Consider the following 26,642-nt stretch of genomic DNA (forward strand, 5'->3'; position numbering starts at 1 on the left):
TGAGCTTACTGCACAGGGTCCAACAAGATGCCTGTCAACCCATCCCGTCTCCCACTCACTCCCAGGAGAGGGACCTCTTAGCCTCCAGCTAGCTAGGGACAGGGTTTAGGGGCATGACCTCCGCTCCAGCGGCCGAAGTTCCTCCTAGGCGCGTGGGGGCGCTCTAAAGTGGCTGCAGGTCCAAGCGGCGCTCTTTCTCAGCCTCTTTGGTCCGGACTGAGGCTTTCGGGACGGCGGTGGGAAGATGGCGACCTCCAGGGACCGGCTTGGAACCTTGGAGGCAGAGGGGAGCTCAGGTCGCCAGGGATACTCGGGAGTCGAGGTGGTGCTTTCTTCTGATCCCGCCACCCCCGCCCCGCTGTGCCCTCACGGTGGGTCCGCGTCTGGGCTCTGCCTGGCTGTCGAGCGCCAAGGGGCGTGGTTAGCCTGAGGGCGCCTGGGGTATTTAGGGCTCCCAAATTTTTATCTGCCTCTCTCTCCCACTGAGTATAGTTCTAGAAGACGCTCCTTCCTCGGGAAGTTGAGCTTTTCCACTTACTTAAGAAACCTTCAAAGAAGCCTCCTGTTGTGATTTTGGCTCCATCGCGGTGACATCTTTTTTAAAGGGACGAGGCAGAGACTAGGCAAAAAGGATGTGTGTTATTGAGTAATTCCCAGTGCCAAGTACTTGGATATTTCATTTGTTGATTTGCTTTATTTTTAGTTAAAAAAAAGTTAGGGAGGCGCGAAATCATGAAATCTTGCTTAGAAACCAGACCCAGGTTTTCTCTAACTCGCGGAGAGAGAGTGTATCCAAATCTAAAAGCTGAGGGTTTCACTGAAAAAATAACTGAGCGGAGGTAACAGTGTTCGAACTCTGTTGTGTCAGGACCTAGACGGTTCACCATGTGGACTGCAACTGTACTGGCACTAGCATTTTCTTTCTGGAGAGACTGGTTTTCAAAATATATTTCCTAAGTAGTCGGTGCCTGAATGTTGTGACTTAAGGTAAAAAAAAAAAAAAAAAAAAAAAAAATATATATATATATATATATATATATATATATATCAAAGTATTGCATTTAAGCTCAGAAGGTAAAGCGTCTGCCTGCAATGCGGGAGACCCGGGTTCGTTTCCTGGGTCTGGAAGATCCCCTGGAGAAGGAAATGACAATCCACTCCAGCACTCTTGCCTGGAATATCCCATGGACGAAGGAGCCTTTTAGGCTACAGTCCATGGGGTCGCAAAGAGTCGAACACGACTTCACTTTCACTTTCATCCATAAAACTAAAACGTTTTATTTTAGTTTTTATTTTCTAGTGAAAATAGTTTAGTTTATTTTCTAGTGAAAACTAGAAATTTGAAATTTGATTGATATCGACTGTTTGACATGTTTTTTCTCATGGAACTAGGACCTACTCTTCTGTTTGTAAAGGTGAACCAAGGGAAAGAAGAAACACGGAGGTTTTATGCCTGCTCAGCTTGTAGAGACAGAAAAGATTGTAATTTTTTTCTATGGGAAGATGAAAAGGTATATCACCTTTTTGGATATATTTATTTATTTTTGACGTGTGTGACATTTTGTTGAGAATGTATGAGATAAACCTCTTAAGAGATGAAGATACCATGTTTTTTGGTCCAGAGATTGGAATTTATATTTACTTTGAACTTACTCTGACTATTGATGTCTTAAACTACTGTCTCAAAGAATGAATTTCCTTTAAAACTTTCTGAGGTATTAATATTGAGTTTGCAAATATAGATTTCTTTGTGAAGAATGCAAGTCATGATCATTCCAGGAAATGTTTTAGAAAAACCCTTTTTGGGAAGTGTTTGCATCAAAGATCCTTTTTTCAGCTACTGGATGGCTGAGGAAGGCACTTAGAGATACATTTATGAGCTTGGTATCCTCTTGGCTCAGTGCCAATTCAAGTTTCTGAAAGTTTTGACTAGAAAACTTTCAGCTTTGTTAGGTTTATTGGCAAACAATCTGTGTGCCACTCTTTTGTAGACTTGTTAAGATCACCATGTGTGAATTAATCTCTCAGTGCTTCAATACGTTGTTTACTATTTGAAACTGCTCTAGAGTTTCCCCAGGTTAATGTCTTTTGTTTTCCCCTGAAATGAATGCCTGTTTACCGCTTTGAGCTGCTTGAGTTTCTGGCTTCTTGGTGTTTGAATATGATACCACTTTTTCTAGGATATTAGCCAGTTTGATGATTTACTAAGTGGGTTTTGTACTTTCTTTCAGTTGTCAGGAGCCAGACTTGCTGCCCGGGAAGCCCATAACCGAAGCTGTCAGCCTCCTTTATCCCGATCTCAGTGTGTGGAAAGGTACTGATGGGATGTCACTTTTAATTTATTATCCCATTGTTGATTTTTTTCTCTGTGCCTTCAAGTTTACTTTAAGTAATTAGTGTATTTTTGTTGTGGTAAAATGTGTATTTAACATTTGCCAGTTCAGTTGCTCAGTCGTGTCAGATTCTTTGCGACCCCGTGAACCACAGCACGCCAGGCCTCCCTGTCCATCACCAACTCCCAGAGTCCACCCAAACCCATGTCTATCGAGTTGGTGATGCCATCCAACCATCTCATCCTCTCTCATCCCCTTCTCCTCCTGCCCTCAATCTTTCCCAGCACCAGGGTCTTTTCAAATGAGTCAACTCTTTGCATGAGGTGGCCAAAGTATTGGACTTTAAGCTTCAGCATCGCTCCTTCCAATGAACACCCAGAACTGATCTCCTTTAGGATAGACTGGTTGGATCTCCTTACAGTCCAGGGGACTCTCAAGAGTCTTCTCCAACACCACAGTTCAAAAGCATCAATTCTTCAGTGCTCAGCTTTCTTTATAGTCCAACTCTCACATCCATACATGACCACTGGAAAAATCATAGCCTTGACTAGATGAACCTTTGTTGGCAAAGTAATGTCTCTGCTTTTTAATATGCTGTCTAGGTTGGTCATAACTTTTCTTCCAAGGAGTCAGCGTCTTTTAATTTCATGGCTGCAGTCACCATCTGCAGTGATTTTGAAGCCCAGAAAAATAAAGTCAGCCACTGTTTCCACTGTTTCCCCATCTGTTTCCCATGAAGTGATGGGACCGGATGCCATGATCTTCATTTTCTGAATGTTGAGCTTTAAGCCAACTTTTTCACTCTCCTCTTTCATCAAGAGGCTCTTTACTTCTTCTTCACTTTGTGCCATAAGGGTGGTGTCATCTCCATATCTGAGGTTACTGATACTTCTTCCAGCAATCTTGATTCCAGCTTGTGCTTCCTCCAGCCCAGCATTTCTCATGATGTACTCTGCATACAAATTAAATAAGCAGAGTGACAATATACAGACTTGATGTACTCCTTTTCCTATTTGGAACCAGTCTGTTGTTCCATGTCCAGTTCTAACTGTTGCTTCCTGACCTGCATACAGATTTCTCAAGAGGCAGGTCAGGTGGTCTCATAGTCCCATCTCCTTCAGAATTGGCAGGTCAGGTGGTCTCATAGTCCCATCTGTTTCATAATTTTCCACAGTTTATTGTGATCCACACAGGCAAAGGTTTTGATGTAGTCAATAAAGCAGAAATAGATGTATTTCTGGAACTCTCTTGCTTTTTCGATGATCCAGCGGATGTTGGCAATTTGATCTCTGGTTCCTCTGCCTTTTCTAAAACCATCTTGAACATTTGGAATTTCACGGTTCACATATTGCTGAAGCCTGGCTTGGAGAATACTGAGCATTACTTTCCTAGTGTGTGAGATGAGTGCAATTGTGTAGTAGTTTGAGCATTCTTTGGCATTGCCTTTCTGATCACGTGGACCACAGCCTTGTCTAACTCAATGAAACTGAGCCATGCCGTGTGGGGCCACCCAAGATGGCCAGGTCATGGTGGAGAGGTCTGAATGTGGTCTACTGGAGAAGGGAATGGCAAACCACTTCAGTATTCTTGCCTCAAGAACCCCATGAACAGTGTGAAAAGGCAAAAAGATAGGACACTGAAAGATGAACTCCCCAGGTTGGTAGGTGCCCAATATGCTACTGGAGATCAGTGGAGAAATAACTCCAGAAAGAAAGAAGGGATGGAGCCAAAGCAAAAACAACACCCAGTTGTGAATGGGACTGGTGATGGAAGCAGGGTTCGATACTGTAAAGAGCAACATTGGATCAGATCAGATCAGTCTCTCAGTCGTGTCCGACTCTTTGCGACCCCATGAATCCCAGCACGCCAGGCCTCCCTGTCCATTAACAACTCCCGGAGTTCACTCAGACTCACGTCCATCGAGTCAGTGATGCCATCCAGCCATCTCATCCTCTGTCGTCCCCTTCTCCTCCTGCCCTCAATCCCTCCCAGCATCAGAGTCTTTTCCAATGAGTCAACTCTTCGCATGAGGTGGCCAAAGTACTGGAGTTTCAGCTGTAGCATCATTCCTTCCAAAGAAATCCCAGGGCTGATCTCCTTCAGAATGGACTGGTTGGATCTCCTTGCAGTCCAAGGGACTCTCAAGAGTCTTCTCCAACACCACAGTTCAAAAGCATCAATTCTTTGGTGCTCAGCCTTCTTCACAGTCCAACTCTCACATCCATACGTGACCACCGGAAAAACCATAGCCTTGACTAGACGAACCTTTGTTAGCAAAGAAATGTCTCTGCTTTTGAATATGCTATCTAGGTTGGTCATAACTTTCCTTCCAAGGAGTAAGCATCTTTTAATTTCATGGCTGCACTCACCATCTGCAGTGATTTTGGAGCCCAGAAAAATAAAGTCTGACACTGTTGCCACTGTTTCCCCATCTATTTCCCATGAAGTGATGGGACCGGATGCCATGATCTTCATTTTCTGAATGTTGAGCTTTAAGCCAACTTTTTTACCCTCCACTTTGACTAGGACCATAGCCTTGTCTAACTCAATGAAACTAAGCCATGCCCGTGGGGCAACCCAAGACGGGCAGGTCATGGTGGAGAGATCTGACAGAATGTGGTCCACTGGAGAAGGGAATGGCAAACCACTTCAGTATTCTTGCCTTGAGAACACCATGAACAGTATGAAAAGGCAAAATGATAGGATACTGAAAGAGAAACTCCCCAGGGCAGTAGGTACCCAATATGATACTGGAGATCAGTGGAGAAATAACTCCAGAAAGAATGAAGGGATGGAGCCAAAGCAAAAAGAATACCCAGCTGTGGATGTGACTGGTGATAGAAGCAAGGTCCAATGCTGTAAAGAGCAATATTTCATAGGAACCTGGAATGTCAGGTCCATGAATCAAGGCAAATTGGAAGTGGTCAAAGAAGAGATGGCAAGAGTGAATGTCGACGTTCTAGGAATCAGCAAACTGAAATGGACTGGAATGGGTGAATTTAACTCAGATGACCATTATATCTACTACTGCGGGCAGGAATCCCTCAGAAGAAATGGAGTAGCCATCATGGTCAACAAAAGAGTCCAAAATGCAGTACTTGGATGCAATCTCAAAAACGACAGAATGATCTCTGTTCGTTTCCAAGGCAAACCATTCAATATCACAGTAATCCAAGTCTATGCCCCAACCAGTAACACTGAAGAAGCTGAAATTGAACGGTTCTATGAAGACCTACAAGACCTTTTAGAACTAATATCCAAAAAAGATGTCCTTTTCATGATAGGGGACTGGAATGCAAAAGTAGGAAGTCAAGAAACACCTGGAGTAACAGGCAAATTTGGCCTTGGAATACGGAATGAAGCAGGGCAAAGACTAATAGAGTTTTGCCAAGAAAATGCACTGGTCATAACAAACACCCTCTTCCAACAACATTGCATAGGAACCTGGAATATTAGGTCCATTAATCAAGGCAAATTGGAAGTGGTCAAACAGGAGATAACAAGAGTGAACATAGACATTCTAGGAATCAATGAACTAAGATGGGCTGGAATGGGTGAATTTAACTCAGATGACCATTATATCTACTACTGTGGGCAGGAATCCTTTAGAAGAAATGGAGTAGCCATCATGGTCAACAAAAGAGTCCAAAATGCAGTACTTGGATGCAATCTCAAAAACGACAGAATGAAGTGGCGATAATTATATTAACAGTGTTGTGCAACCATCACACCACTATGTTCCTCACCCCAAAGAGAAATTCTGTCACTGTTAAGTAATAACTCTCCATTGCACCTTCCTCCAGTCTGTGATAACCTCTGATCTACTTTTTGTCTCTATGAATTTGACCATTCTGGGTACTTAAGATAATGGAATCATCCGTATTTGTCCTGTTGTATATGGCTTATTTCACTTAGAGTAGGGTTTTCAAGGCTCATCCATGTTGTAGCATGTATCAAAACTTCATCCTTTTTATGGCTGAATGATATTCCTTTGTATATGTGTACCACATCTTGTCTATCCATCAGTGGACACCCAGATGTTTCCACCTTTTGGCCGTTGTATATAATAGTCAACACATGTTGGTGTATAAATAGTTTGAGTCCCTGTTTTCATTTCTTTATATATATATCTAGGAGTAGAATTACTGGATCATATGATAATACTGTTTAGTTTTTTGAGAAATTACCAACCCGTTTTCTACAGTAGCTGCACCATTTTATATCCCCCCCCCAGCAATGTAGGCAATGGCACCTCACTCCAGTACTCCTGCCTGGAAAATCCCATTGGACGGGGGAGCCTGGTAGGCTGCAGTCCATGGGGTCGCTACGAGTCAGATACGACTGAGCGACTTCACTTTCACTTTTCACTTTCATGTCTTGGAGAAGGAAATGGCAACCCACTCCAGTTTTCTTGCCTGGAGAATCCCAGGGACGGAGGAGTCGGGTGGGCTGCCGTCTATGGGGTCACACATAGTCGGACACGACTGAAGTGATTTAGCAGCGGCAGCAGCAGCAATGTAGGAGGGTTCCAGTTTCTGCATGTCTTTGTTAATGTGTACTATTATTATTTTTTGCTAGGAGAGACATCCTAGCCGTTGTGTAGTGGTATGTCATTATGCTTTTGATTTTTGTTTTCCTTCTGTATTAATGGTGTTGACCATCTTTTCAAATGCATTTTGGCCATTTATATATCTTCTTGGAGAAATGTCTATTCATGTCCTTTGTCTACTTTAACAAGGTCATTGCTGTTTTTGTAGTTGAGCTGCAGGAGTTCTTTATATGTTCTAGGTGTGTGTGTGTGCATGCATGCACTCAGTCGAGTCTGACTGTTTGTGACCCATGGACTGTAGCTCGCCAGGCTCCTCTGTCCATGGGATTCTTGGGCAAGAATATTGGAGTGGGTTGCTACTCCAGGGGATCTTCGCAACCCAAGGATTGAACCTGAATCCCTTGTGTCTCTTGCATTGGCAGGGGGATTCTTTACCACAGGAGTGTATCAAAGGGTCTCATCTTTCAATTTTTTTTGTTGTTGTTGTGTGTGCTTTTGTTATCATAGCTAAGAATCATTGCCAAATCCAGTTCCATGAAGATTTACTGTAATCTTCTTTATTGAAGTAGTATTAATAAAAGAACTAAACAAATTTTTTAAAGCTATAACATCTGTCTTTAAAAATCTACATTTTTAAAATGTTTTATTGGGTTAACTGGAATTGAGTCACAGGTTTAATTTGTTGGTAAACTTGTGAAGAAAATTCATCCTTTCCTTTGTGGTAGGCATTGTGCTGTATGTGCTGGGAGATGCTTCTTACCAAGCCTCTAGTCTGGGTTGCTGATGACAAACAGGTTTTCACTCTCGTGACAGCTCTTTCTGGTTACCTGGGCTGCTGTGTTGAGAAGGATTCTGAAGTCTTGTCTAGGTTAAGTGGAAAGGATACTGGGATCTGTTAAAAATGTCTTCCTGAGCTTTTAATAGATTTTAAAGTCCTTTGATGGAGGTGACTTTTTTTAAGATAACTCGATTGCCCCTTAACTACAGTACTTAGTCATATCTACTTAATTTACGGGAATTAACTTGGTATCTACTTAATTTATGGGAATTAAATCAATAACGAAAAACGTTGAAAGGAGAATTAATGAAAATTGGGTATCACTGAGCCAGGCATTATGTGAGGTGTTTTCCATGAGAAGTGAAGTGAAAGTCACTCAGTTGTGTCCAACTCTTTGCGACCCCAAGGACTGTAGCCCACCAGGCTCCTCTGTCCATGGGATTCTCCAGGCCAGAATACTGAAGTGGGCTGCTGTTTCCTGCTCCATGAGATACTATTTAATCCTGCCAAGGTGGTTTACTTAGATGAAAATTGAGGCTTGGAGAAGTTAAGTTAACCTCATCAACTTCATACTACTAGAATGACTGAGCGGTGACTCAAACTTATGCCTCTCTGACTCTGAAGTGGTATTTTTAAGCATATAGTTCAGTTGAGTTCAGTTAAGTTGCTCAGTCGTGTCCGACTCTTTGCAACCCCATGAATCACAGCACGCCAGGCCTCCCTGTCCATCACTAACTCCTGGAGTTTACCCAAACCCATGTCCATCAAGTCAGTGATGCCATCCAACCATCTCATCCTCTGTCGTCCCCTTCTCCTCCTGCCCCCAATCCCTCCCAGCATCAGGGTCTTTTCCATTGAGTCAACTCTTCACATGAGGTGGCCAAAGTATTGGAGTTTCAGCTTTAGCATCATTCCTTCCAATGAACACCCAGGGCTGATCTCCTTTAGGATGGACTGGTTGGATCTCTTTGCAGTCCAAGGGACTCTCAAGAGTCTTCTCCAACACCACAGTTCAAAAGCATCCATTCTTCAGTGCTCAAACCAGATAGTAATTAATATATGATGTGTAGTAATTTAATTTAAGGAGATTTAAGAATATAAAAGTTATATAGAGATATATTATTATGAGGTTATTTTAACGAGATAGAATAAATGCAGAAAGTAGAAAGTAGGAAAGCATCATTGTGGTTTCTCCTTTTGAAGCCATCACTTTGGTCATTTTCTAGTACTTCTGGCCTTTTTCCTGTGCAAAGGGGTTGTGGTCATAATGTGTACTTAGTTTTGTACTCAACCATTTCACTTTTAGCTAATAAGCATGTATTTCATGTTATTGCATAAAAATATTGGTGATTCAGTTAAACTCCATAAGAAAATTTAGATGATCTTCTTTCCTTACATAATAAGATTTTAGCCTGGAGCTAAACCACTGTGCAAATCTTTGTACTGCCAGAGTATGGATTTTGATACTGAAGAATTTTTGAAATGCATATTTCATGATAATTAGAAATAAAAACACTGGCTAGAATATGAAAATATTAAAATTTTTTCAAAAGGTTATTTCCTGGGGGCCATAATTTCATCTGTTTCAGTGCTGATTATTGAGAGCTTGTCTTAAATCATCTGTGATCCAAAACCTCAGATTTTGTTTCCCAGGCCTCTGTCCGTTTATCTATCCTTCCATCCATCCAGTCATTTATTCATTCTTTGGTGAGGACTCAAAAAGAACTTAAAATGCTAGTAATAATGGAGTTGAGATATATTTAAAAATAATACAGTTCAAAGAAGAATGTACTGTGTTGCCAGTATTCTTAGAAAAAACTGGGTATTTTGGAAGGTCAGAAGCTTTACAGATTACTTGTGCCTTCACTAACTGATTTCAGTTTAAGGATATGGTATTTAAATAGGTTTTGGAGGATTGGTAAAAGTTTCCACTTTTTAAAGTGTAGTGTCATTGATTTTACTGTATCACTTTATAGCTGATGCTCTTATGCTTTCTTATTTGCTTGCTACAGAATGAAAAGTTTGAAATTAGTCATTCTTCAAAATTAAAAATGTTGCCTTTCTAAAACCAAAGCTTATTAAATTACCTGTTCTATGCTATTAATTGCTTATTCTTTTAGTGTGTCTTCAGTTTGAGACTAGCAAATTATTTTTGTGTGTAATGGACCTAAGGATGACATACTATTACTTGAGATTATAATTGTTTTCTAATTTAATTTTATACAACTCATTTGTGTTATCTTATTAAGTAACTATATTTGAAAGTGTTAAAATGCATTTAAACATTATATCTATTCTATAAAGCACACTTTTATCTGTTACTGTGACATAGCATTAGCTTTTCATTGATTTACTTTTGAAGTTGTTAGAAAAGAACAATTGTAGTTATTGAGATAAATTGACCTTTGCTACTTGATTTTTATTATGGAACTGGCAGTGCTGCACAGACTTCTAAGTTCTACAATATAGGATTTGATAATCATTTTCCTAATGTTACTCTTTGAACCATGCTTTATATTTCATATGTGTTCAGCTGACTGATTTACATTTTGTGCCTGAGACTTGACTTTCCTTACAGTTTTTAGCTGCCTGGTATGTATTCTATTATGTAGTATGGTGGCATCTTTATCATGATCCCTGAAGTCTTAGAGAAGATATATTTTAATGCTAAAATCAGCATTAATTTATGTGCATCCAGATAGTTTTGTTTAGTTGATAATTCATTTGGTTATATTTTTTTCAGAGCTCATTTAAACTCAGATTTTCAAGGTCTGCTATTAGGGAAATGCCATAAACATAATTTGTCTACTCCTGGAAAGGCAAATGGAATGTCAAATGGAGATCAATAAAAGTGACATTCAGAATGCTAGCCTGCAGTTTGTGAGTCATGCTGAGCCGTGCAGCAGAATGAATTTCTTCTTGCCCCCGGGTGTGTGTAGTAAGTACAAATGAGGAGGGAGCGCTGAGTAATCCTTCGCTCTGGAGAGTCTCATCTTCTTCCTACCAAGCTTAAAAAAACTCTTATGTCTGAATGTTACATAAAGCCATGTCGTTGAATGATGATGTAATTTTGAATAGAAATATGCCTAAGATCTCAGTTGATCTTGTCAAGAGAAGGTTACTAAACTAGCAATAAAAACTTTCTGAAGGATAGTTTTGACCAGACACAAAATATGTAAGTGGAGGTTCATTTAACGTTGTTCTTTTTCTTTTCTTAAAAATAATTATACTAAGTGCCTTAAGATAGTCCCATGTAGTTAGTGAATTGCCACACTAGCCCCTGGCTTTGAACTTTAGTCTCTTCCTGGTGATTTGCACTTTCTCCTGCCTTCAGTTGGCTTCAATGGGTGTGTGATAGGCAGTCTTTTTGACTGTTTTTAAGTAGCAGAAGCTGACATATCATCATGTCTTTGGGGAGCTTCCTTTCTCCTTTTTCCTGTAAGGCCTTTGATTGTTTTTGTCATTCATTCAATGATGAGTATTTACTTCTCTGATATCAAAAGTGTGCTTCGGTTCCCAGGGCTTCTTCAGGCGGTGCTAGTGGTAAAGAACCTGCCTGCCAGTGCAGGAGTTGTAAGAGATGTGGGTTTGACCCCTGGGTTGAGGAGATCTCCTGGAGAAGGGCATGGCAACCCACTCTAGTATTAATGCCTGGAGAATCCCATGGACAGAGGAGCCTAGCGGGCTACAGTCCATAGGGTGGCAAAGAGTCAGACACAACTGAAGCAACTTACATGCCTCAGCTCTGTTGCTCTGGTTTGGTCCTTGACTGCAGTACAATAACTTTGTGTTTCGGGACTGAGTCATAGGATGATGGCAGTGACACTCCACCTACAGTCTGGCTGGTGGCAGTTTTAAATCATGTCTCAATATCCTTGATGCTAAAATATGAAAATATATGCATCTTAGAAGTGATGAAATAGGCTGATTGGATTTTGCTTTTGTGATCCAGTCTTTCTTCTAATGGGTGGGTTTATTTAGCCTGTTTGAATGGTAGGTACGATAGATACGCTTGGTCCTTGTTTTGTTGTATGATTTTTATTGCTTCTTTTTATTCTCTTTCACTCTATGGTCTGTGTTTGCTTTTATTTTTTTAATGTGTGTTCCTTCTGTATTTTTGTTTTCATGGTTGCCTTTGTGGTTTTTTAAACCAGATTTAATTTTTATGTTGCCTTCCTTCATCTAAAAATGAGAAATGGTGACTTCATATATTTCTCCTTCTTCTGTCTTTCCTTCTCTATAGTTACTATCTGATTTCAGTTGATTATTTCTTTTTAGGGTTAACCTCATACCTTTGATTATTGCTTATAGCACTTTTACTTGATTTTTCAGTTTTAAATTATATTTGGCCTTTGGCTCTAAAACATGAGAAAATCACTGTACTTCTGCTAACTTCCCCTTTCTCTTCCCCTTCTTCTGCTGGTTTTATCTGGATTTTTATTGTTTCCATTTTATACTCTGATACTCATATTTTTTTCTCATATTAGTCTGTGGTCAAATGGATTTAGTGCTGACTGACAGTCTACTGTTGTTTCATTTGGCTGAAATTTATCCTCCAGCAGTTTTAATTCTTTCATAAAAAAGGCTTTTATTAATTAAAAAATAATTTACATCAAAATATCCATGTGGCTATTGTGTGATTCCATTTATATTAAAACATGTATTAATCATAATGACTTCTTTTCTGTACAACTTTTGTTTTCCAACTAGCTAATAACAGTTTTGAGTTTATTTGTTTTGTAATGACTGTCTGTTTAATTATTTATGTGCTTCAGAAATGATTCAACTGCAAACTCTCTGCCTGTTGTCCGAACTCCCTCAAAACATTTAGATGTAGCATAATCTCTTAGCTTCACCTTCTTGAAGAAATCTGTCCTCAAACTTTCTGAACTGCTCCTGACTGGAAAAGTTGCCCTTTCTCCTTGACATCCAACTGTCCAGCAGTTTCTGCATGAAGTACCCAGATTACAAAACTGTATAACCCGTATTCTTCCAAGTCCAAAAATATTTAATGCCTTTATTCTTTGTTGTTTTTTTTTTTGCAATTAGAAATTTAATCTCTGTTTTTTTCTTTTCAGTCAGTTCAGTTCAGTTCAGTCGCTCAGTCATGTCTGACTTTTTGCGACCCCATGAATCGCAGCACGCCAGGCCTCCCTGTCCATCACCAACTCCTGGAGTTCACTCAAACTCACGTCCATCGAGTCGGTGATGCCATCCAGCCATCTCATCCTCTGTCGTACCCTTTTCCTCCTGCCCCCAATCCCTCCCAGCATCAGAGTCTTTTCCAGTGAGTCAACTCTTCGCATGAGATGGCCAAAGTACTGGAGTTTCAGCTTTAGCATCGTCCAATAACAAAACTTGTTTCCTAAGGCACTTTTATCTAAGAAATTGCTGGGAGAAATATTAATAACCTCATATACTCAGATAACACCACCCTTATGGCAGAAAGTGAAGAAGAACTAAAGAGCCTCTTCATGAAAGTGAAAAAGGAGAGCAAAAAAGTTGGCTTAAAGCTCAGCATGCAGAAAACGAAGATCATGGCATCTGGTCCCATCACTTCATGGCAAATAGATGGGGAAACAGTGACTGACTTTATTTTTTTGGGCTCCAAAATCACTGCAGATGGTGACTGCAGCCATGAAATTAAAAGATGCTTACTCCTTGGAAGGAAAGTTATGATCAACCTAGACAGCATATTAAAAAGCAGAGACATTACTTTGTCAACAAAGGTCCATCTAGTCAAGGCTATGGTTTTTCCAGTAGTCCTGTATGGATGTGAGAGTTGGACTATAAAGAAAGCTGAGCGCTGAAGAATTGATGCTTTTGAACTGTGGTGTTGGAGAAGACTCTTGAGAGTCCCTTGGACTACAAGAAGATCCAACCAGTCTATCCTAAAGGAGATCAGTCCTGGGTGTTCATTGGAAGGATTGATGTTGAAGCTGAAACTCCAATACTTTGGCCACCTAATGCAAAGAGCTGACTCAATGGAAAAGACCCTGATGCTGGGAAGGATTGAGGGCAGGAGGAGAAGGTGATGACAGAGGATGAGATGGTTGGATGGTGTCACCAACTCAATGGACATGGGTTTGGGTAGGCTCCGGGAGTTGGTGATAGACAGGGAGGCCTGGCGTGTTGTAATTCATGGGGTTGCAAAGAGTTGAACATGACTGAGCGACCGAACTGAACTGAACTGAAGTTTGTTATTAGTCTTTGTTAGTTTGATTAGTATGTGTCTCGGTGTATTTGTCCTTGGGTTTATCCTGTATGGGACTCTCTGTACCTCTTGAACTTGCTTATTTCCTTTTCCATGTTGGGGAAATTTTCAGCTATAATCTCTTAAAAATTTTCTCATACCCTTTCATTTTCTCTGCTTTTGGGACCCCTATAATTTGAATGTTAGTGCATTTGATATTGTCCCAGAGGTCCATGACACTCTCCTCAATTCTTTTCATTCTTTTTACTTTATTCTGCTCTTGAGGAGTTATTTCCACCATTTTCTCTTCCAGCTCACTGATTTGTTCTTATGTTTCAGATATTCTGCTATTGATTACTTCTAGAGTATTTTTAATTTCAGTAATTGTGTTGTCTCTGTATGTTTATTCTTTAATTCTTCTAGGTCTTCGTTAATTGATTCTTGCATTTTCTCCATTTTGTTTTCAAGATTTTTGATCACCTTTACTGTCATTATCCTGAATTCTTTTTCAGGTAGTTTGCCTCTTTCCTGTTCATTTATTTGGACTTCTGTGTTTCTAGTTTGTTCCTTCATTTGTGTGGTATTTCTCTGCCTTTTCATTATTTTTTTTTTTTTTAACTTACTGTATTTGAGGTCTCCTTTTCCCAGGTTTCAAGGTTGAATTCTTTTTTCCTTTTGGTTTCTGCCCTCCTAAGGTTGATCCAGTGGTTTGTGTAAGCTTTGAATAGGGTGAGGTTTGTGCTGAGTTTTTGTTTGTTTGTATGTTTTCCTCTGATTGGCAAGGCTGACTGAGGTGGTAATCCTGTCTGCTGATGATTTGGTTTGTATTTTTGTTTTGTTTATTGTTTAGATGAGGCCTCCTGCACAGGGTGATACTGGTAGTTGGATGATGCCGGGTCTTGTATTCAAGTGGTTTCTTTTGTGTGGGTTCTCACTATTTGATAGTTCTCTGGTAGTCAGGGTCTTGGAGCCAGTGCTCCCACTCCAAAGGCTCAGGGCTTGATCTCATGAAATGGGCTGTTGTCCACCATAAAATGCCTGTGGTACTGCACACAGTTCGTATTCTCCAGGTTCCAGTAGCTCATTGTCAGAAGATTGTTGGCACAGGATCAAAACCAAATTTCTCTGCTTAACTTTAAGTGCTCGAGAGATGAAGGATTCCTCTGAGTCCTCCAAAGTGCTGGCTTAATGAGTTACTGGTCTCTGTGACTCCAGCTCCAAAACCCTGTGGAGCAGCAGAAAAGCCCCCGAGAAGGGCACTTCTGCACACCAGCCTGTGGAACCCCAGAGATCAGCAGGACAGAATGTTTTGCTGTTTTGCACGTGAGCTTCTCAGAACTGCCTCCATCAATAGTGCTAAGAATAGAGGAACTTTGTGGGAACATTTTTTCTTTTAAGAGGTAATTTTTCTTGCTAAGTATGCCATAAGAAATTGAAGAATGATCTTAATTTCTCATTTTAAAATGACTGTCTTACTGAGCCAGACTGGTTAACACTTCCAAGTTGGAATACATGGATTTGTCAATAAATTTAAAGGTGATAGTAGTCTCCATTACTATTAAGTTGTTTGAGTAATATATTATATTCACATTTTAAATGAATATTGATCTTTATCCAGTGGCTAAATTGGAGCATCTCAATTCTTACGAAATCGCTGATCCTTTTCTACTTTAGGTATGCAGCCAGACATAAATTCTAGCCAACATTGTACAGTTTTTTGTACCTTTACTTCCTCATACAGCACTCTTTGGGCTTCCCAGGTAGTGCTAGTGGTTAAAGAACCAGTCTGCTAATGCAGGAGACATAAGAGACACAGGTTTGATCCCTGGGTCGGGAAGAGTCCCTGGAGGAGAGCACAGCAACCCAATCCAGTATTCTTGCCTGGAGAGTCCCATGGACAGAGGAGTCTGGTAGGCTACAGTCCATAGGGCTGCAAAGAGTTGCACACGACTGAAGTGACTTAGCATGCATGCTTGCACGCGCAGCACTCTTTAAGAAGTAATACTTTTTGCATATTAAAACTGGCAAAAATCAAATGCCTTTAAAGTCACCAACTGAGACTGTATTGCTTTGTGTTTTGTTGCGTCTTGAAGGTACTTGAAGTTTATCGAGTTGCCCTTGTCTCAGAGAAAGTTTTGTCAGAGCTGTCAGCAGTTGCTGCTGCCGGATGATGAGGAGAAGCATCATGAACATCATCAGGTAGTGGGTGATGTTTCTATCACCCAGTTAAAAAGGCCCAGTAAACTCCTCTATCCACTGGAAAACAAGAAGACAAATGCCCAGTATTTGTTTGCTGACCGGAGCTGTCTGTTCTTGGTAGACCTGCTCTCGAACCTTGGATTCAGAAGAGTACTGTGTGTTGGGACCCCAAGGTATGTGATAACAGTGTTTTAAAGGCTTCTCCCATCACCACTTTCTAAACTATAAGAAAATGTAGTGAGTAGTTATTTGCTGTATAGAGGGTACAACGTGCAACCTTAAGTATACAGTGTAGTCCTTCTCTGAAGGAGTTTGTAATTTTTATTCCATTCAAGAGAAATCTTTCCAGATTTCTGATGTATGGTAGAAGATTCTGGTTTGAATCTTCAGTTATTTACTATTAATTCTAGAGTTTTCTGTTTTAGATGAGATCCAGCATTTAAAAATACTTCGAAATTGAAACTTTGCCTATACCTGCGAAATTTTCTTCAGTGTTTCATTGAAATGTTAGAAATATCAGGAGACCACTGATGGGTTTTTTGTTTGTTACATGTGACATTAGTCGTTTCTTACTAAATTTGCTTTCACTAATTGCTTTAGGTTACATGAGCTGATCAGGTTGAAAGAATCAGGTGACACGAAGTCTAACATTAGAAGCCTTTTATTGGATATTGATTTTCGGTAGGTTTACAAAGTATAATATTTATTCTCCTTCATTGTGTTCTGTTTTTTTTTAATGTTTTCCTTTTACTAATCCTGTTATAATCCTTTACTTAATATAGAAGTAGTAATTGTTTATAAGGTATTTTTTCAGTTAGATAAACTCAACATGTAAAAGTGAAAGGCACTCAGTTGTGGCCGACTCTTTGTGACCCCATGGACTATACAGTCTGTGGAATTCTCCAGGCCAGAATACTGGAGTGGGTAGCCTTTCCCTTCTCTAGGGGTTCTTCTCAACCCAGGGAGTGAACCCCAGTTTCCTGCATTGCAGGAGGATTCTTTACCAGCTGACAGGGAGGCAGTAGGCTTTTTGCTAGTATGCTTCCTAAATTTTTTCTGTGAATGTATCTAGTTGTCTTTGGCTTATAATTTAGACATACATTTCTATTGAGTGAAATTTCTTCTTATATACTTACTTTTCAAGGGTAATTCTGAATTTCGTCTAGGATTTTGTTTTATCATAATGTCTTAAATGGGATAAGATGTGTATTTTAATATTTTTAATGAAGGATGTGCATACTACCTTTCACTGGGTGAAGCCTGGAGTGAAGGGAGTGCTAACTAGGAAATAGGTTCTGAGGCGGAGGCTAATTAATAAGCAAACAGATAAGCTTTGTGGGAGAGAATCAGAATTTAAACAGCACCTGATATGTTCGAACAAACAGATGAGACAGTGGACCACGTTTTGAGTCTTCCCTCTGGTTGTAATTGAGAAAATACAGATTTTTGATTTACAGCACAGGATGGCAGATGTGTCCATCCACGGACTCTCTGATTCTGTAAACTTGAAGCACCCTTCCTGTTTTCTGTAATTGTTTGAATTCTAGGAGTTCATGGTAAGTCTGTGAGACACCATGTCCTTAGTATATTTTTCTTGTTCTTGAGTGTATTGAAGGAATGAGTCTTTAAGTTTTTTTTTAATCTGATAGAACCTATTTGGCCAATAGTCCAGTAGTTGTTGTGTTCTCTCCAGCATTACTCAGATTCTCTGTGAATTACATATGCTTTTTCTCCCTAAAACAAGGCAGACAGAATTTTAAAGTGTAGAAGTCACAATAAAAAGTACAACTTTCATCATTTATTTTTCTTTAGATTTCCAGGTTAGCTTTGGGTTATCTACTGTAAGCCTGTATGTGTCTCAGAAATAACCCACATTTTCTGCAGCTCATTCCTTATTAACAAGACGAGCACACTCTTTACAAATACCTATTTGATGTTAGTAATCTTTGGGAAAATGAAATTCCACGAGTGATAATACAGACTTCTTAAAGATAAACTCAATTTATTTTTTTAAACTGAGATATAACTCATTTAAAATAGACCATTTTAAAGTGTGTATTTTAGCAGTTTTTGGTATATTCACTGTTTTGTATCTGCATTCTATCACCCATAATTGCAGAACATTTTTAATCACGCTAAAGAGAGACTCCTTACTTCTCCTGATAAGCTCCTTACTCCTCCTGATAAGCGTCAGTCTTCTTTCTTTCATTCGGATTTGTCTCTTCTGGATATTTTATATAAATGGAATCATGCAATATATGCCCTTTGTGTCTGACCTTTTTCACTTAGCATAATGTTGTCAAGATTCCTCCATGTTGTAGCATCTAAGTGTACTTCCTTTTATGACCATATACTATTCCATTGAGTGAATATATCAATTTCTTTTTTAACTACCTTGTTTATTTCCTAAAGTATTATTAAATGATTATAAAGGTATTATTTTAAAGGTAGAAATTTAACTTCTGAATTCTTATAATAACATGAAATATTAACTATAACTGATATTTAGTAAATGCTTGTCACATATCAAACCCTATTCTAAATTCTTTGGTCCCCACAGTAGCCCTCTAGGATAGATACTATTAACATTCTCCTTTCCTCAGAACAGAAAACTGAGGTACAAAGAAATTAAATAACTTGACCAAAGTCACAGTCATAATTGTCCTATGGTAATCCTATGTTTAACTTCCTGAAGGACTCCCAAACTGTTTTCCAAGGTGACTGCACAGTTTTTCTTTCCCAACAGCAATATATGAGAGTTCCAATTTCTTCACATGCCCATGAACACTTGTTACTGTCTGTCTTTTTGAAATAGTGTCTCATTGTGGTAATGATGTTGAGCATCTTTTCATGAACTTATGGCCAATTGTTTATCTTTTTGGAGAAATGTCTATTCAGTCATTTGCTCAATTTTAAAAATTGATTATTTGTCTTATTGTTGAATTGAAAGAGTACTTAATGTATTCTGGGTACTAGACTCATATATAATTCATAAATATTTTCTCTCATTCTGTGAGTTGTCTTTTCACTTTTATGTAGTCAAAAGTTATTCTCTTTTCTTTGGTTGCTTGTGTTTTAGGTGTCATACCAAGAAACTATTACTAGTCTAAAAGCATGAATATTTATACTTCTTTTCTTCTAAGAGTTTTTAATTTTTAGTTCTTACATTTAGTTAATTTTGAGTTAATTTTTTAGTAGGATGTGAGGTAGGGGTCCAGTTTCATTCTTTACATGTGGATATCCAGTTGCCTTGGCATCATTGTTTAAATGATTATTCTTTTCCCATGGAATGCTCTTGGAACCTTATTGAAAACCATGTGACCATATATGTGTGGATTTATCTGTAGACCTTAGATTCTGTTCCATTTATCTGTGTCACGTGACCATGTATCTGTGGATTTATCTGTAGACCTTAGATTCTATTCCATTTATCTGTGTCTGTCCTTATGCCAGGCCCATGCAATCTCAATTGTTGTTTTGTAGTGAGTTTTGAAATTGGGAAGTGTATATCTTTCAACTCAATTCTTTTTTGAGATTATTTTGGCTATTGTGGGCTTATTACATTTCTGTATGAATTTTAGAATTACCTAGTCAGTTTTTGTAAAAAGCTAGCTGAGCTTTTTAATAGGAGTCACATTGAATTTGTAGATCAATTTGAGGGGTTGTTGTTTAGTTACTTGGAGAAGGCAGTGGCAACCCACTCCAGTCCTCTTGCCTGGAAAATCCCATGGACGGAGGAGCCTGGTAGGCTGCAGTCCATGTTACTAAGTCGTATCCAACTCTTTTGTGACCCCATGCACTATATAGTCCACTGGGCTTCTCTGTCCATGGGATTTCCCAGGCAAAAACACTGGAGTGGGTTGCTATGTCTTTCCCCAGGGGATCTTCCTGACCCAGAGGTCAAACCCACATCTTTCCATCTTAAGTGTTCTGTTTCATGAATATGAGCTATCTTTCCATTTATTTAGCTCTTCTTTAATTTCTTTAAACAATATTTTATAGTTTTCAGTGTGCAGGACTTGCACTTCTTCTTTAAATTTATTCCTAAACACTTCATTCTTTCTGTTGTTTTTGTAAATTAAATTTTAAAAAAATTTTATTTTGTGTTGTTCATTGCTCATGCCCTGATTTACTTGCTTTTTTTTTAAAGTTGCAATAAAATATACATAGTATAACATTTACCATGTTAGCCAGTTTTTTAAGTATACCATTCAGTAGTGTGAAGTAAGTGAAGCATATTCCCATCAGTGTGCACTGTTCTCCAAAACTCTTTTTTGCATCTTATCTGATTTACTAGTATTATTTTTTTAAGTTAATCATTGTCACATTAATTTTTAAAAATTGCTTAAAAAGAAATTCTAAGTCTTATTACTGTTTTACTTTTAACTTGAAAGATTTATATTGTGCTTTGACTCTTTTGCCTTAAATGCCATACCTTGCAGTTTCACCTTTCTTGAGCCTATAGTTAAATCCCCTGGTCTAAGTAGGGAGTACGTGATGTAGATAAAGTTGTTTTATAACCTATGGAACACACAGAGGCTTTTTTCTTTCTGTGTCTGCAAACCTCTGTGTGTTGCAAACAAAAGCTGAAGGTATTGAACTATGGTCTCCTGGCTTAGCTTCTTTGAAAGCTACTCTATTTTTGAGTCAGTTCTATAAAAGGTCAGCACTGAGTGCTAAGAGAGAGCAGGTTTAACTGAAATATGTTACTAGTCAGAATGAACTCTGCCTGTTGCCTGTATTTACATTATGATGGAGTGTGGGGTTGGTTCACATTTTTCACAGAGACCACAATTAAATCAGGGAAACATTCCTGTGTAGTATAGTGTGGCAGTAGATAGTTCCTTCGGCACTTTGAATTTGGCTTGTTGTTGCCCTACAGAAGGTCTTTGCAGAGCTGCAGAGAACTATCTCAACTCTAGGGCTCTGTGTATACGTGCTGTACATGTTCTTTCCTTTCCTTCCCTCCCTCCTTCCATTTATTTTTGCCTGCATTGGGTCTCTGGGTATGGGCTTTCTCCAGTTGCAGCAAATGGGCATCTTATTGCAGTGGCTTTTCTTGTTGCAGAGCACAGGTTCTAGAGTGCAGGCTGAGATGCTGTGGCTCGCAGTCTTAGTTGCCTTGTAGCATGTCAAATCTTCCTGGACCATGGGTAGAATCCATGTCCCCTACATTGGCAGGTGAATTCTTAACCACTGGACCACCAGGGAAGTCCTAAATGCCCTTTTCTGAACATCTAAGATATGAACTTCATAAAGAGATGGAAATACCAGATCACCTTACCTGTCTCTTGAGAAATCTCTATGCAGGTCAAGAAGCAACCGTTAGAACCGGACATAGAACAATGGGCTGGTTCAAAATTGGGAAAGACGTATGTCAAGGCTGTATACTGTCACCTTGGTTATGTAACTTATATGCAGAATACATCATGTGAAATGCCAGACTGGATGAATCACAAGCTAGAATCAAGATTGCCAGGAGAAATATCAACAACCTTAGATATGCAGTTGATACCACTCTATAACGGCAGAAAGCGAAGAGGAACTAAAGAGCCCCTTGATGAAGGGGAGAATGAAAAAGCTGGCTTAAAACTCAGCATTCAAAAAAAGAAGATCATGACATAGTCCCATCACTTCACAGCAAATAGATCGGGGGGAAAGTGGAAACAGTGACAGATTTTATTTTCTTGGCCTCCAAAATCACCACAAACAGTGACTACATGAAATTAAAGATACTTTCTCCTTGGAAGAAAAGCTATGACAAACCTAGACAGTGTTTTAAAAGGCAGAGACATCAGTTTGCTGATAAAGGTACATATAATCAAAGCTGTGGTTTTTCCAGTAGTCATGTATGTATGAAAGTTGGACCATAAAAAAGGCTGAATGCCACAGAACTGACTCTTGAATTGTGGTGCTGGAGAAGACTCTTGAGAGTCCCTTGGACAGCAAGGAGATCCAACCAGTCAATCCTGAATATTCATTGGAAGGACTGATGCTGATGCTGAAGCTGAAGCTTCAGTACTTTGGCCACCAGATGCAAAGAGCTGTCTCACTGGAAAAGACCATGATGCAGCTGTCTCACTGGAAAAGACCATGATGCTGGGAAAGATTGAGGGCAGGAGAAGAAAGGGGTGACAGTGGATGAAATGGTTGGATTGCATCACTGACTTGATGGACATGAGTTTGAGCAAAGTCCAGGAAATAATGAAGGACAGTGAAGCCTGGCATGCCGCAATCCATGGAGTTGCAAAGAATCAGATGTGACTTAGCAAGTGAGCAACAAGAAAAAGAAGATATGAAGTTAACATTTGCTAAGATGGATTTCTGTATGCTCCAATTTTAGCATGAAAGATGTGAAATTCTGTTTGGCAAACTACATCCAAATAAAGTTATATCAAAAAGCTGAATTTCTTAAGTTCATTTCGTGAACTAATTTTATTCAGCTCTTGATTACATTTCCTGTGTGTAGAACATGTTTCATACTTGGTAACTGGCTCTCATTTAAAGAGAATGAATGGCCAAATTAAATGGATGTCCTTTTGAGCAGTTTTCAAGTGTATGCATTTCTGATTGGTTTTGTTTGCCTTATTCAATGGAGAGAATAATTCTTTGTGGCCAATTTCATTTTAAGAGGGTAATGTTGAGTGCTTTTTCGTAATTTAAAATATGAATAATTATGCTCCCTTATTTGTGTTTGATGGAAGCTTAGAGCTGAAACCTTGGCTTTTTTCTCTCTCTGGCTCTGCCCACTGCTACTGAGAACATTTTGGACAAGTGTGCTGTGCTGAATTTTATGTAAATAACATTTTCTTTTTTAATTAAAAAAAATATCTATTGCATTGTGAAGCAGTGAAAAAAGTGGAGGGCGGTAGAAATACATTTAAAAAGGGATTGTACACTGGGATGACCCAGAGGGATGGTATGGGGAGGGAGGTGGGAGGGGGGTTCAGGATTGGGAACATGTGTACACCCGTGGCGGATTCATGTTGATGTATGGCAAAACCAATACAATATTGTAAAGTAATTAGCCTCTAATTAAAATAAATAAATTTAATTAAAAAAAAAATTCCCACTGTTGGTGGGAATGCAAACTAGTACAGCCACTATGGAGAACAGTGTGGAGATTCCTTAAAAAACTGGAAATAGAACTGCCTTATGATCCAGCAATCCCACTGCTGGGCATACACACTGAGGAAACCAGAAGGGAAAGAGACACTTGTACCCCAATGTTCATCGCAGCACTGTTTATAATAGCCAGGACATGGAAGCAACCTAGATGTCCATCAGCAGATGAATGGATAAGAAAGCTGTGGTACATATACACAATGGAGTATTACTCAGCCATTAAAAAGAATACATTTGAATCAGTTCTAATGAGGTGGATGAAACGAGCCTATTATACAGAGTGAAGTAAGCCAGAAGGAAAAACATCAATACAGTATACTAATGCATATATATGGAATTTAGAAAGATGGTAACAATAACCCGGTGTACGAGACAGTAAAAGAGACACTGATGTATAGAACAGTCTTATGGACTCTGTGGGAGAGGGAGAGGGTGGGAAGATTGGGAGAATGACATTGAAACACGTAAAATATCATGTAAGAAACGAGATGCCAGTCCAGGTTCGATGCACGATACTGGATGCTTGGGGCTAGTGCACTGGGACGACCCAGAGGGATGGTATGGGGAGGCAGGAGGGAGGAGGGTTCAGGATGGGGAACACATGTATACCTGTGGCGGATTCATTTTGATATTTGGCAAAACTAATACAATTATATAAAGTTTAAAAAAAAAAAGAAAAAAAAAAAAAAAAGGTAGCTTTCTCCAAACAGACATGAGAGCCTGTGGAAGGCCTGCATGCAGCCACCTGTATGCCAGGGATTGACTTTTTCACTCACTGTAATTTCCTTATGATCCATCCAAGTTGTTTGAATTTTTATTACTGAGTTATGCTTCATTTATTATTTTGTTTCTTATTATTGCCAAGTGATGCTCTATTGTAAAGAGATATCAGTTTATTCACCCATTAAAGGATATTTTGGTTCTTCCAAAAAAAAAAGGGATTGTATTTTTCCCTTGCTCACACAAGGAAGAACACCTCAATGATGGTTGATCTACAGCTGTCTAGTCTTAATATATATGTAAATTAAATAATTGATATGGATATATTATCAGCTATTTGGGATTTGGTTAAAGAGGAAGACATTTGTTAAATAATGGTAATTGACATTGTCCCACAGTTTTTGGAGTATTCCTTAGGTTACAGTGTATAGTTTAAATATTTTCCGTTATTTAAGCCTTCTGTTTATTTCTTCAGTTTAAATTTATGTCAGCAGATGTACTAACAGTATCTTAAATGATATTGAGGGATATTGTATTGAGAATGGTGAACAGATGTTCTTCTGTCTGCACAGAATAAGAGGAAATGGGTTTAGATTACAGGAGGAGAAATTTTGGTTGGACATAAACCTAATTCCTTAATATTAGAGACATTGAGACATAAATCTTTATAGCTGGTATTTATTAAAATAATGATACCTGAAATCTCAGTATGTGCTTTATAGCTGGCATTGTATTAAACACTTTACATAATTATCTTATGTATTCTTACCTAGTCCTATGGGGTAGAAATCATTTTCCCATTTTGCAGATGAAGAAACTGGGGCTCAGATAGGTAAAATAAATTACTAAAGTTATACAGCTAGTAACTGAGAGACTTAAGAGTTTGAAACCATGCCCCCTGACACTCGAGCTGTACTCTTAGTCACGGTGTAATAGAAAGAGGATAAACTAGGCTTCTTCATTGTATTAAATACTCAACATGGTTGGTGATTATGCAGATGGTATTAAATAACTATCAGTAGAAGTAGACTCAAAGAAGTGCCTCTATCATGATTCGGTAAAGAAGTTGTATAAGTAAATATGTGTCCATGATTTTTTTCAGTCTTTCCACTAGCTTATGTGTTCTGTAGAAGGATGGTGTGGTCCTGTGTGAATCGTTTTTGACAAAACTATGAAAGTTCAGAATCCTATTGAGATGAAAGAGGTTTCTATATTACACAAAGAAAACCCTCAGAAGTCAGCAAGAAAGACATTAAGACCCATAGACATAAATGGGGAAAACAGAGATAGGCAGTACAAATAAAATTAAGGAAGAAAGAAATTTCAGTTTTCTAAGAAATCAAGTAAATGCAAGTTTAAGCCATAAATGTGATATGAATTTTGCCTAGTAAATTAGTAGAAATTATAATGTGTTAATACCCAAAGCTGGTGTTCCCATTCATTAGTGATTGCATTTTCAAGTACTATGTTAGAAGAATAAAATGATTCAATCAGTAAATAAATATCCTCTTTCCTGGCACTAATTCAGTAAATATGAAATGCACATAAATTCTTTTTCTTATGTATTAAGAAGCATATTTTATTAAGCTAATGTGCAGTAGACAAAAAAAACTGTATTAAATACCTTTTTTGTTAGCCACAGAAGAAAATAACAGCTATTGAGCAGAAATGTTGATTCAGTATTTTCCTTAAAGTTATTAGCTTTTAATATTAGAGACATATTTTAACTGCCAAACCAACTCAAGCTTAAAATGCGTAATAATCTATCAGGAACATAATTATTTATTTATAATCTTCTGGTCCATAGGAATATGTGTGTTTTTTGTATATGAGTTTTCTGTAGTTTTCCCACTGACTTGTTAAAACTTGGGACCATAATCTAAGTTTGTTATTCATCCACTATTGTTAGCTTCTTGAGGTTTGGGGAAAGTATTCTTTATTTCAGAAACCTGAAGGATGATGAAATTGATTTTATTTAAGGTGTGATTTCATAATTTTAAAATTTAGTTTACATTTATTTACTATGTGTCTGTGACCAGACAAGTAACTACAGTAATAAATTATTTTACAGGTATTCACAGTTTTATATGGAAGATAGTTTTTGCCATTATAATATGTTTAACCATCACTTCTTTGATGGAAAGGTAAGAGTTATGACCATTATCTCTTTCTTCTTTTCTTGTATTTCCTTCATTATTTTTCTACAGTCTCTCAAGAGCAAATGGTGACTGTTCCTCTATTTATTGATATTTACTTTTGTTTGCTCACTGAGTGTTATTGAGCATCTAGGGGTGATCATGTTATTCACCTTTCATGCATTTCACTGCTTCTTGGGTAAAGACCTACTTTCTCCGCAAGACCCATGTAGCTTTGTGTGATTTGACCCTTCCGCCCTCCAGCCTGTCTTCTTGCCGTTCCTGCTTTGCTGTTTGTATTCAGGGCGTATGACATTCGTCTCGGGCTGGCCTTTCCATCACAGGGGCTTTTGCCGTGCTGTTCCCTCTTCCTTCCACTCCCTCTTTGCCCTGTTAATTTCACCTCATCCTTCAGAACCCTGTTCCAAGTTCCTTTCTCCAGCTTCTCCTACCCTCAGACAAGGTCAGGTTCTCCTTTGTAGATTTACGATACTGTAATTAAATAATTCTGTGGTTAGTTGTTTGATGTCTTCCTCTCTGATAAATTTCATGTCCTAGTTAAGGGGATTTATGGTTTTATTAAACTAATCCTTAAAAAATAGACAGTGTC

The 26,642-nt window shown here is 38.7% G+C and overlaps 1 protein-coding gene across 5 annotated transcripts in view; it reads left to right on the forward strand.

The window, feature by feature from the left end:
- Window positions 1-222: 222 nt before the first annotated feature.
- ZCCHC4 (zinc finger CCHC-type containing 4) overlaps window positions 223-26,642 on the forward strand; it is a 50,624-nt gene continuing 24,204 nt past the window's right edge. For 3 of the 5 annotated variants that reach the window (XM_005897085.2, XM_070372228.1, XM_070372230.1), the window contains exons 1-6: window positions 223-371; window positions 1,393-1,511; window positions 2,232-2,314; window positions 15,947-16,225; window positions 16,653-16,733; window positions 25,969-26,041. In XM_005897085.2, the coding sequence (XP_005897147.2) occupies window positions 245-371; window positions 1,393-1,511; window positions 2,232-2,314; window positions 15,947-16,225; window positions 16,653-16,733; window positions 25,969-26,041 (762 nt within the window). In that variant the 5' untranslated portion in view covers window positions 223-244. The remainder of the gene's footprint in view (window positions 372-1,392; window positions 1,512-2,231; window positions 2,315-15,946; window positions 16,226-16,652; window positions 16,734-25,968; window positions 26,042-26,642) is intronic. The other 2 variants (XM_070372227.1, XM_070372229.1) reach the window with 2 other exon arrangements.

The sequence above is a fragment of the Bos mutus genome, chromosome 6 (assembly GCF_027580195.1).
Source record: "Bos mutus isolate GX-2022 chromosome 6, NWIPB_WYAK_1.1, whole genome shotgun sequence".
Lineage (NCBI taxonomy): Eukaryota > Metazoa > Chordata > Mammalia > Artiodactyla > Bovidae > Bos > Bos mutus.